This window comes from Scyliorhinus torazame, chromosome 2 (assembly GCF_047496885.1).
Source record: "Scyliorhinus torazame isolate Kashiwa2021f chromosome 2, sScyTor2.1, whole genome shotgun sequence".
NCBI classification, from domain to species: Eukaryota; Metazoa; Chordata; class Chondrichthyes; order Carcharhiniformes; family Scyliorhinidae; genus Scyliorhinus; species Scyliorhinus torazame.
In genome coordinates, this window is record NC_092708.1 from 204199172 (window position 1) to 204211977 (window position 12806).

General features: G+C 47.7%; 1 protein-coding gene across 2 annotated transcripts in view; it reads left to right on the plus strand.

Annotated features, from left to right (window-relative positions):
* The window catches only part of LOC140395287 (neuropilin-2-like), a 181678-nt gene that overhangs the window by 130227 nt on the left and 38645 nt on the right, over positions 1-12806 (plus strand). For both annotated transcript variants that reach the window (XM_072482875.1, XM_072482866.1), the window contains exons 12-15: positions 1806-1967; positions 9337-9599; positions 9714-9810; positions 12140-12187. In XM_072482875.1, the coding sequence (XP_072338976.1) occupies positions 1806-1967; positions 9337-9599; positions 9714-9810; positions 12140-12187 (570 nt within the window). The remainder of the gene's footprint in view (positions 1-1805; positions 1968-9336; positions 9600-9713; positions 9811-12139; positions 12188-12806) is intronic.

The window sequence follows — 12806 nt, forward strand, 5'->3', positions numbered from 1 at the left end:
TACTACTTCTCACATTATATTTCACACCTTTCTTGTCTCCCCGCCCATCTTGCATCCTTTTTACTGCTGATTTTTGTTTCCCCCCCCTCTCTCGCTCTTTCAACCCCCTCTTATACAAACAACTAGAAAGTATTATATTGACTCACACGCAGTGCATGAGCTTGAGCCTTGCTTATTTTCATCAGACTTGTATACAATGTTAAATTGATAATTGTTTCATTGCTTCTTGCATATTTAAATCAAACATTAAAAGTTAAAGTATTTGCAAACATAAAGAAGGCATTGCGCCTGCTGTAGCTATTAAGAAAAACAGGGGTTGACTGAACAGACACACTTTTGGAGAAATTAATTCCACCTGACCTCTTCACAAGAGGTAACTTCAGCCACAAAGGGATTACATTCCCTTTTCAAAGAGTCTGTTTACAAAGCCTGATGCTTGATTAGGGCTCCTGATGAGGAGACTCACCACTTTGATCATAACTCCAAAGCCAGACGAGCAGCAGGTTGATTCTTCATAAGTTACTTAGAGATTAACCATAAAACCACAAGGAGCGAATTGATGGGGGAAAGAGAACGGTTATTATAGATTTGTTATTTTGTGTTTGGAGATCTGCTTGCAAGGATTTTAAGGGTCCTATTTTCATCATTTTGGGCATCACAATCCAGTTCTGAGAGAACAAGACTGCCCACAGGACACAGCCAAACTGAATTTGGCGTGCTCGCTCCAAAGAACCACCAAGGTGATAGGTGTGAGGTTGGGCTAAATTGCGTTGCTGGAGTGGAGTAGAGGGAGCTTTTACACTCCAGTTGGTCACTGGTAGTGCTTCAAACAGACACTGGGGACCAAGGTTCTGCTACTGAGATTGGCCACTCGAGTTGGGGGAACCACCTCAGTTTAAAGGGCCCCGTTTGACCCAGTTTTGGCCCTGGTGAGTCGAGGGTGCGACCGATTCCTGACCACTGAACCTGGAAGCAAATCCTAGGCAACCACAATGCGCTATTGCTGAGGTGAGCTGCTTAAAAAGCCCGACTTGGTTCTCTGGGACTTTGTTCTAGCCCTCACCCCTCCTTAGCCTCAAACCAACCCCTGTGCCAACCCACAATGCCCATTCAAATACTCCCATGCCACCTCTGTAGCCAGTATCCATGATGGGCAGACCACAGGAGCCATGGGGAGATTTTAAAAACTTTGAATAATCTAACACAGTTCTCACTCCTACACACTTGATAAAACTCTCATTCATCTAACACATTCAAAGCTTTTAAATCTCCTGAGGAGGTTAATCCCTTATAAAAACAAACACACATCTATTCAGACCACTCATCAAATACAATTAATCCTTTAATAGCCTCTTTAGTCAACTAAACTGTATGCTGCCTGCTAAGATAATTGTATATTTTGAAACTGAGCCAAGCATTCATAATGACATAATAATAATATCCCTTGATGAAGTGTTAACCAAGAGCTCTCTTGAAACTGCATTTTCTGATGGTAATCAGAGAATTTTCTAACCTATGCCAGATGGTCAAATCAAACAAGTCCGGCAGAGGTTTTTTTTGTAACTCTCATTGACAGTTTCAGCCTATGTTTTTCATGTTTCAGAGTGGGGCATTTGAAACAATTCACATCCTGATAGTTACAAATACCTCATCCACCATTCAATAGCATTTATGCCTATTTCATCAGTTTGTGACTCCTACACTGGGTGTAGGTGCTAGGACCTGCCAAGATGAAAGGTCTGTTTGAACTCAGTATGAATGAATGAATATGTCTCCTAATTGGACATTTATTTCTGGCCATGCAGAAATCCACCCCAGCATCGAAGGCTTCAACTGCAGTTTTGGGGATTCACGGGACAGTGAGCTCTGTGGATGGACACATGATCCATCAGCAACGTCCAAATGGATGGTCCACTCTGGGAGATCTAAGTTTGAAGATCTAGGACTGAACCAGGACTACAGCCCAAGTAAGTCAATGTTAAGTTGAGGCGGTGGCAATCTTCACCCAGAGCTCCATTCTCCACCCACCTACCCCCCACCCCCACCACCATGGAGAGCTTTTCATTGGATTCCATTTATTGCTTAGTTTCATATTCATGGTGGAGAACAATTCAACTGGTGCTCATTTCCCTCTGACGTCACCTAGGTTGACATTCTTGCAGTGAGTGATGGTTGGATATTACGCCAATGTTTGGCAAAAGGGGGGTTGGAGTCACAATAGCTGAGTTCAGTCCTGTGCTTCTTTGACTTTTATTGAAGAAGCAGTAGAATCATAGAATTCCTACAGTGCAGAAAGATTTGGCCCATCGAGTCTGCACTGGCCCTTGCTCTGAAAAAGCACCCTACCTAGGCCCAATCCCCCGCTCCTATCCCCGTAACCCCACCTAACCTTTTGAGCAATATTGGTACAGCCAATTCAACTAACCTGCACATTTTTGGATAGTTGAAGAAATCCGGAGCACCCAGAGGAAACCCATACAGACACGGGAAGAAAGTGCAAACTCCACACAGACAGTCACCCGAGGTCAGAAGTGAACCCAGGTCCCTGGAGCTCTGAAACAGCTAACCATTGTGTTACCATGCCGCCCGTAGAGTGGAAAGAGAACAGGAAGTCTGTCTGAATTGCCCCTCCCAAGCCCAGGAGTACTCAAGACCAATTTTAAAGCATGTCTCAATCATATTGAATCTAGTGCTGCGATGTGTTTTCAAGTCCCTCCATGGACTTACTCCTCACTATCTCTGTAGCCTCCCAGATCTTTGTGCTGCTCCAGTTCTGGACTCTGATGTTTGTCACTGCCATTGCTGGTTGTGCTTCAGCTGCCTGGATTCAAAGGCTTGGAATTCCCTCCCTGAACCTTTCCCCCTCTCTCTACTGCTCCTTCCTCCTTTAAGATCTTCCTTAAAACCTACCTCTATGGCCAAGCCTTAGGTCACCTCCCCTAATATCTCCTTTGGTGGCTCAGTATCAAATATTGTTCGACTACACTCGTGTGGTGCACCATGGGATGTTTTACAAAGTAAAACTTGCCCCTTGACATTCAATTGCATTATCATTGCTATCACTATCAATATTCTGAGGGTTACCATTGACCAGAAACTGAACTGGACCAGCCATATAAATACTGTGGCAATAAGAACAAGTCAGAGGCTAGGAATCCTGCAGTGGGTAGCTCACCTCTTGATTCCCCAAAGCCTGTCCACCACTTACAAGGCACAATTCAGGATTGTGATGGAATATCCTTCACTTGGCCTGGATGAGTGCAGCTCCAACAACACTGAAAAAGATTGACACCATCCAAGACAAAGCAGCCCGCTTGATTGGCACCTTCCACAAACATTCGCTCCCTCCATCACTGACGCATAGTAGCAGTCATGTGTACCATCTACAAGGACTCACCAAGGTTCCTTAGGCAGCACCTGCCAAACCCATGAAGAAGGACAAGAGCAGCAGATACATGGGAACCCCACTACCTGGAGGTTCCCCTCAAAGTCACTCACCTTCTTTTGATCTGCCTTCCACCAGCATACAGCCATCCTGCAAAATGGACAGCGTCCGCCCGCCGCCGCCGCTCCGCATCACCGGTAACCTAGGGGCCAACTGGAAGATATTCAAACAATGCTTCCAGCTCTACCTGGAAGCCACAGACCGGGAAGCTGCCTCAGACTCCACGGCCGGGAAACATGCCATCCACATTTTCAATTCTCTCACCTTTGCTGATGGTGAAGATAAATCAAAATTCAAGACAGTCCTCCTTAAGTTTGACAGTCACTGTGACATCGAAGTGAATGAAAGTTTTGAGCGCTATGTATTCCAACAGCGTTTGCAGGGTAAGGATGAACCTTTCCAGTCCTTTCTCACCCACCTCCGCATCCTTGCGCAGTCCTGTAACTACGGGTCCACCTCCGACTCCATGATACGCAACCAGATCGTTTTTGGTGTTCAGTCGGACCCCCTACACCAGCAGCTCCTCAAAGTAAAGCAGCTCACCCGAGCGATTGCCATCGAGACCTGCGTGCTACATGAACACGCCACTAGTCGGTATTCGCACATCCAAATGGCTGAAACGGCGCGGCAAGGTCTCCATGAGGCAGAACAGGTCCAAGCAATCGAGCAACTCCAGGGCCTCAGCCTGGATGAGGGCAGCAATTTTGCGCGCTTTTCACGGACTCCCGCGCTTGTGCGCACCGAACGAGGGGACGGCGATGTTGACGAACGTACTGCACAGGCGCGCAACACGTAGGACCGCACCGCGCATGCGCGGTGGCGCAGCGAACATACTGACGCTACAACGTGCGGCAACTGTGGCTCCGCCCACTTAAAGCGGCAATGTCTTGCCAAATCCCGAAGATGCCTGCGATGTGGCAAACTGGCCACTATGCTGCTTTATGCAGATCAGCTCAGCCTGCCAACTCTCGTCACTCCAGCCAGCCTCGCAGGAATGTCCGGACCATTCAACCCACGGTCACCGAGCCCGATTCGGACCTGCTACCCGTTATTGACACCGAGGACCCGAAGGCGCCTTTTCGAGTCGGTATCATTACAAAAAACAGGGTGTCCCCGAAGCAAAGAATCCAGCCTCTATCGGTATACAGCATCGATCCGGACGATGAGTGGTGTGCCACCCTTACGGTCAACCGGTCCCAAATACGATTCCGCCTGGACACCGGTGCCTCCGCCAATCTCATTGCGCGGTCTGACCTCCAAAGCCTTCGTGTCAAACCAGCCATCTTCCCATCAGCCTGCCAGCTATTAGATTATAATGGCAATGCCATTGCTGCCAACGGCTCATGCCAACTTGAAGTGAAGCACAGGTCACGCAAAGCCATCCTTCCCTTTGAAATCGTGGGCTCCTCGAAAGCCTCCCTGCTTGGCGCGCAGGCATGCAAGCTGTTGAACCTAGTTCAGAGAGTTCACTCTCTCTCTCCTGCTGACGCGTTCTGCCTTTCAGGACACTGACTTCAGGGGGCAGCTCAACGCCATTATCAACCAGTACCACGACATCTTCGAGGGCATGGGCACGCTCCCGTACAAGATTTATTAAAACCGAATGCCACGCCTGTGGTGCACGCACCTCGCCGGGTCCCAGCACCCCTTAAGGACCGCCTCAAGCAGCAGCTGCAGGACCTCCAGAACCAAGGAGTGATTTCCAAAGTCACGGAACCGACCGACTGGGTCAGTTCCATGGTATGTGTAAAAAAGCCTTCCGGCGAATTGAGAATTTGCATTGATCCCAAGGATCTAAATCGCAATATCATGAGGGAGTATTATCCAATTCCTAAGCGCGAAGAGCTCACATGCGAGATGGCTCACGCCAAGCTCTTCATCAAACTCGACGCCTCAAAAGGATTCTGGCAAATCCAGCTCGATAAATCCAGCAGGAAACTCTGCACATTTAAAACCCCTTTGGAAGATATTGTTACAACAGGATGCCGTTTGGGATCATCTCGGCATCAGAAGTGTTCCATAGGATTATGGAACAAATGATGGAAGGTATTGAAGGTCTTCGCGTCTATGTCGATGACATAATCATTTGGTCCACCACCCCGCAGGAGCAGGTTAGGATTATGGAACAAATGATGTAAGGTATTGAAGGTGTTCGCGTCTATGTCGATGACATAATCATTTGGTCCACCACCCCGCAGGAGCATGTTAGTCGCCTCCAGCGTGTATTCAGACGTATACACGAGCATAGTCTCTGCCTCAACAAGGCCAAATGCTCTTTTGGTCAGACAGAACTTAAGTTCCTCAGGGACCACATCTCCAAATTGGGTGTGCAGCCGGATGCGGACAAGGTAGCTGCCATCACAGCTATGAAAACACCAGAGGACAAGAAGGCGGTCCTCCGATTTCTGGGCATGGTCAATTTTTTAGGAAAATTCATCCCTAACCTCGCCTCTCATAGCACGGCTCTCAGGAACCTGGTCAGGAAGACGACGGACTTCCAATGGCTCCCTGCCCATGAGCGCAAATGGAGAGAACTCAAGGCAAAACTGACCACGGCCCCGGTCTTAGCTTTCTTTGATCCAGCAAAGGAGACCAAAATTTTGACCGATGCCAGTCAATCTGGCAGTGGGGCAGTGCTCCTTCAACGTGATGAGGCCTCATCATGGGCCCCCGTTGCATATGCGTTACGTGCGATGACCGCCACGGAGCAGCGCTACGCGCAGATAGAAAAGGAGTGCCTGGGCCTTCTGACCGGTGTTGTTAAGTTTCACGATTATGTCTACGGACTTCCTCAATTCACCGTCGAGACCGACCATCGCCCGCTGGTCAATATAATACAAAAAGACTTGAACGACATGAAGCCTCGCCTCCAGCTTATTCTTCTCAAGCTCCGGCGATCCAACTTGCAGCTGGTATACACCCCAGGCAAGGACCTCATCATTGCTGATGATCTCTCCAGGGCAGTCAACACTCCATGTACCCAGCGGGATTTGTCTGCCAGGTTGACGCCCATGTGGAATTCGCGGCCTCCAATCTACCTGCCTCGGATGAGCACCTCGTCCAAATTCGCCGCGAGACGGTGGCTGACCCCTTGCTAGAGCGTGTCATGCGCCACCTAATGGACGGGTGGCTCAAGGGCCAATGCCCTCAATTCTATAATGTCACAGATGATCTGGCGGTAGTAGACGGGGTTCTTCTAAAACTAGACCGCATTGTCATCCCGCATAGCATGCGCCAGCTTGTCGTGGAAAAGTGCCGCCGATGGGCCCGAGAGGCAGTGTACTGGCCCGGCATTAATGAGGACATAGCCAACACAGTGCTCAACTGCCCCACTTGTCAGCGCTTCCAGCCGGCCCAACCACGTGAGACCCTGCAGCCCCATGAGTTGGTCACGTCACCATGGACCAAGGTGGGCATCGACCTGTTCCACGCGCTGGGTAGAGACTATGTCCTGATCGTGGGCTACTATTCGAATTACCCGGAGGTGATATGGTTGCACGACCTCACCTCGTCTGCAGTCATTCGTGCATGTAAAGAAACCTTTGCTCGACACGGCATCCCGCTCACGGTTATTTCGGACAATGGCCCTGCTTCGCCAGCCAAGAATGGTCCAACTTTGCCAGGCGGTACAATTTTGCCCATGTGATGTCCAGTCCCCTGTACCCCCAACCCAGCGGCAAAGCAGAGAAGGGAGTACATATCGTCAAACGGCTCCTATGCAAGGCTGCCGATGCTGGGTCTGATTTCTTCCTTGCCTTGCTGGCCTATCGCTCCGCCCCACTATCCACTGGCCTGTCGCCAGCCCAGTTACTCATGAGTCGTCCCCTGAGGACGACGGTGCCGTCCATCCATGTCCCAGACCTCGACCACGATCCGTTCCTTCGCCGGATGCTGCTGTCTCGTGCACAGCACAAGGCGGCTCATGACTCCCGTGCAGCTGATCTCCCTGCTCTGGCTCCAGATGACAACGTCCGCGTCCATCTTCCGGATGGTGGCTGGTCTGCAACCGCTGTTGTCCTTCGGCAGGTGGCCCCCCGCTCGTTCCTGGTTTGTCTACCGGATGGCTCTATTCTGTGCCACAATCAACACGCCCTTTGTCTCGTTCCACGCTCACCACATGATCCTCCAGTGTTGCCTCACCCTCCTGCTGACCCTGCCACGGACTATGCAGAGATCCCTGTCACTCTGCCCCCCCCTGACTTTGACGCAGTCCAGCCCGCTCCTGAACCGGCAGCTCTCGACCCACCCTTGAGGTGGTCAACCAGAATTCGTCGCCCACCTCAGAGTCTAAACTTATGAACTTTTCGAATTTATGGACTCTCTGAATTGTTTTGTTGCTTTGTTTGATCGTTTCCCTGGTTTGTATATGGTGTTGATCTCGTTACTCTTGTTGCATACTGCTTCTCTGCACCAGGCACCTTCCCATGTAAATAGCTTAGTTCTCATGTACGTAGTCCTGTAAATATGTCTTCGCACCCCACACGTAGTTAGGAACATTCTCACCACACATATTTATTCCCACACACATACATTTTTTATAAAAGGGTGATGTCATAATATACACCAGTATATCTTGGTGCAGACACACACACTGATGGACACACAGCAAGACCAATCAACACACACACCGCAGCCAATCACCAGTTAGAGCACACTCACTATAAAGACAGGGGGCATCAGAGTTCCCGCTCATTCGGGATGCAGCCTCTCAGAAGAACAGAGCTCACAGCTTACAGCACAGATCCTCACCATGTGCTGAGTGCATAGACTGGTTAGGACAGGCATAGTTCTTTAGTTTAATCTAACATCATGTTAACCCACAGTGAAAGTATGTTCAACAGTTTCTAGCTTAATAAAATAGTGTTGTACTATTTTAAGTGTTGGTGGCCTGTAAGTGTTCCACGGATGCAGAGCACCCAACACATCACAGGGGAAAGCTGTCAAACAGAGGTCAAGCATCCCTGCAGAGAAACGGGTAATAGAGATAGAAAATCAGACACCCAATCCCTCGTGGGCCTGTTGTTACATATCTTTTCATGGCTGGTGGCATCTGCGGTAATAACATTGAGTACAGGAGCAGCTCCTCTCAATCCCAGGAAGTTGGAGAAGAAGATGCTAAAACCACAATCACTTGAAGTGTAGTATATACAAATAATGTTGTTAACCCTCAAGGATTATTCTACAGGAGTGAAAGATAAATCCCCAAGAACAGATGAGGAGAGAAATCTTAGGTACAATAAAAATTTGTGCGATTTTAAAGACTTTTTTAAATGCTTTTCTTTACTAGTTCGAACCAATCAATGTTAAGATGGGAAATGGTTCGTTCACTGACAGTCGGAAAGTATCCAATTGAGCACAAAAGAATCTATTCGCATTCCAATTGGCTGGGAAAACAGGAAATACCGAGGTCATGTGTCAGGCGAGCTGTTATAACCCACACAGTTTTTACGGGGTAGAGATGATTGACTACCCCATGAATCTTGCCGAATGCGAGCTCTCCCGATAAGGGAGAAGACCCAGTAGGGAACTACTGGAGCTGTATATAACAGTAGTTGTAAAATAAAGTAAAGTTTTTGTTTCAACAATTTTGGTGTGGATTCTTTGTGGCCTTTACAAAACGAGCAAAGGCAGGAGTGGATGGTCTGGCCATTTAGAAGCAGCAAGTCATTTGACGAAACTTCCAGGTATTCGTCCAGCCAGAGATGGCAACCCGACAAACAAACCATTTATCTCATTGGCTTTATCCTCTGATGGATTGACATAAAAACTCCCATCCATGCTTCAGGAGATTCACAGGGGGCAAAAGGAGCAATGAGCCAAGGAACAGTGATTTCACTCGATATGAAAGTGAGTCTCCATCTCAGAAACACTTTATGTTTCTCCTTTTGTAGGTAAATGGAATTACCTGCACATCGAAGCTGCAAAGGTCGTTGAAGGACAGCATGCCAGGCTGCTTAGTCCCATGGTGCCACCCATCAACAGCCATCGTTGCATGGTGTTCTGGTACCAGATGCGCGGTGCCAACGTTGGCACCTTGCGGGTGCTGCTGAGGAAGAGGATGAACAATGTGACGCTGTGGTCACTGAGAGGAGATCAAGGGGACAAATGGAAAGAGGGAAAGATCATCCTACCAGGATACAATGTTGACTATCAGGTACCTTGGCCCCCTTTACGTTGCAGCTACAGAGCAATAGCAATCCCTTTCTGCTTTAACGGTGAGTTCCTATTTCTCTGACATTCCATTTTCCTGTTAACCCCCTGTTCCTAGGTCATCATTGAAGGTATCGCAGGAATTGGTGCTAGTGGGGACCTTGCAATTGATGATATTGCCATTGCATCACATGTGTCACTTGACCAATGTATACGTAAGTATCAAGCTCCCACCATCACCAAGGAATTGTTTTGAAAGCTTTTGACAAGGTGCCACACAAAAGGTTGCTGCATAAGATAAAGATGCACGGCGTTAAGGGTAAAGTAGTAGCATGGATAGAGGATTGATTAATTAATAGAATGCAAAGAGTGGGGATAAATGGGTGTTTCTCTGGTTGGCAATCAGTAGCTCGTGGTGTCCCTCAGGGATCAGTGTTGGGCCCACAATTGTTCACAATTTACACAGATGATTTTGATTTGGGGACCAAGTGCAAGGTGTCCAAGTTTGCAGACGACACTAAGATGAGTGATGAAGCAAAAAGTGCAGAGGATACTGGAAGTCTGCAGAGGGATTTGGATAGTTTAAGTGAATGGGCTGGGGTCTGGCAGATGGAATACAATGTTGACAAATGTGAGGTTATCCATTTTGGTAGGAATAACAGCAAACGGGATTATTATTTAAATGATAAAATATTAAAACATGCTGCTGTGCAGGGGGACCTGGGTGTCCTAGTGCATGAGTCACAAAAAGTTAGTTTACAGGTGCAACCGGTGATTAAGAAGGCGAATGGAGTTTTGTCCTTCATTGCTAGACGGATGGAGTTTAAGACTAGGAAGGTTATGCTGCAACTGTATAAGGTGTTAGTGAGGCCACACCTGGAATATTGTGTTCAGTTTTAGTCTCCTTACCTGAGAAAGCATGTACTGGTGCTGGAGGGTGTGCAGAGGAGATTCACTGGGTGAATCCCAGAGCTGAGGGGGTTGGATTACGAGGAGAGGTTGAGTAGACTGGGACTGTACTCGTTGGAATTTAGAAGGATGCGGGGGGATCTTATAGAAACATATAAAATTCTGAAGGGAATAGATAGGATAGATGTGGGCAGGTTGTTTCCACTGGCGGGTGAAAGCAGAACTAGGGGGCATAGCCTCAAAATAAAGGGAAGTAGATGTAGGACTGAGTTTAGGAGGAACTATGGGATTCCCTTCCCAGTGAAGCAGTTGAGGCTCCTTCTTTAAATGTTTTCAAGATAAGATAGATTTTTTTTGAAGAATATAGGAATTAAGGGCGGGAAAGTGGAGCTGAGTCCATAAAAGGTCAGCCATGATCTCATTGAATGGCGGGCAGGCTCGAAGGGCCAGATGGCCTACTCCTGCTCCTAGTTCTTATGTTTCTGCGGAATGTTACCTGTCAACCGTTGGCGAACAACGACACGTGAAGTACAATTAAAGAGAAGCTGAAGGAAATGTTGCAAGATTCTAAGAGAATAAGATCTAAGTGAACTCACCAAGAATCCCTCGACTTAATGACAATGAATCTCGTCTATTTCTTCACCCTTCCTGTCCTTGCCTCATGGGTACCACTTTTCTGAGTTATTCCCAGGAGCTGTGCATCAGGTGATAAAATGTGCAGCTATCTCATGCACCATCTTTCCATCTCCATGATCTGATGGAGAGCACGTGTAACCTGCCATAATCAGGGGAGCCAGCTCTTTGGCAACCTGTGGCGATGCCAGCAAGCCTTAGGTTCAGTGTTGGCACATTAAATGGTGTTTGGGGGGAGGAAGGCATAGAAATGTGGAACACCAGCCGACATAGTAACCCAACACATCTCGGTGCAGATAGGCCAGAGAATGGATTGCAGGCTCATTTGGCAGAAATTTCACATTGAAGAAAGAGTGGCCTCAGGATACCCCAGAGTGCTTTATAGTCAATTTTGAAGTGCAGTCATTATTGTATTGGCAGAAAAGCAGCAGACCTTTCAAGGACATCAAGCTCCCACAGAGAACATCAACCAGACAATCTTTTTCAGTGTTCTTGGTTGAGGGATCAATGTTGGCCAGGAAGCCGGCGATAGTTAGCCCATTCTCCTCCAAAATAATTCAGTGTACTCGTTTACATCCACCTGAGAGGGTGGATAGGGCCTCGGTTTTACATCTCAACTGAAAGATGCCACCCCCGGCAGTGAGCTTTGCTTCAATACAGACTCTCTGACAGTGCAGCACTCCCTCAGTACTGCAGTGCAGGAGTCTGCCGACATTTTGAGCTCAGATTCTTCTTTTCTTGCAAAAACACCAGTGGGTTGTCTGTTCAAAAGATGTGGCTCCTTAAAATCCACCACTTTGACCGAGATGCCGTAATAGCTCCCAGTTGGCACAGTGTTGATGACCCTCCTGTGAATCAGCTTAACATGTCTTACCACTTTAAAGATGCAAAGTAAATGCAAGTTATTGCTGGTGTTGTTGTTTGAAACAAAGAGAACAAGACCGTGCTGATGTGTTGCCTTGTGAAGTCAGAGAGCTAACAGTTGGTACGTTTTATTTGCAGAACCCATCAGTGCCTTTCCAGGAATCCATGCGAGTGATACACCGACAGGTGAGTTGATGGTATTCTATCTGAGGCTGCTAGACAATTATTCAGATAGTGGGTGTTTAGAAATAAAGAACTATGTTGAATCGAGTAATGGTAATGCAAGGGTGATTTTCTGAATGTTCTCACTGATTTCCAAGCTCTCCACCGTCGGCGTGGTCGAACTGTGATCATTTCAGCATAATTCGGTCAATTAGTACAGGCTCTGACAAAGCCACAATGATTTCGGGTGAAAGACACAAGTTGGAGCAAACCAATTTAAGCTCCAAAAACACTGAAAGAACCTTGAAACGCTGATTGAAAAGCTTCACTGTGAGCGTCGTGCAATTTAGGTTAATGGTCACAATAATCTGGAGTTGCCATTTGTCTTGCATCAGATGTCTCGAGGATGGCTTGCCACAAAATTGAGAGTGCCAAAAGGAGATTGGAACTTTGAGGGCTGAGAAAGTACTCTGTGGGATGAGCACTTGATGCATTGGTCCGGAATTTCTCTCCTCGCTTATTTTTACAGGGGCTTTAACCTGTTTGTTGGAAACAGGATAACACCTCTGCAAAAGTGCCAGAGGGAGGACATTCGGAGAAGCACGCGCACGAGGTATGTCAAAGCATACTTTCAGTCCTTTAG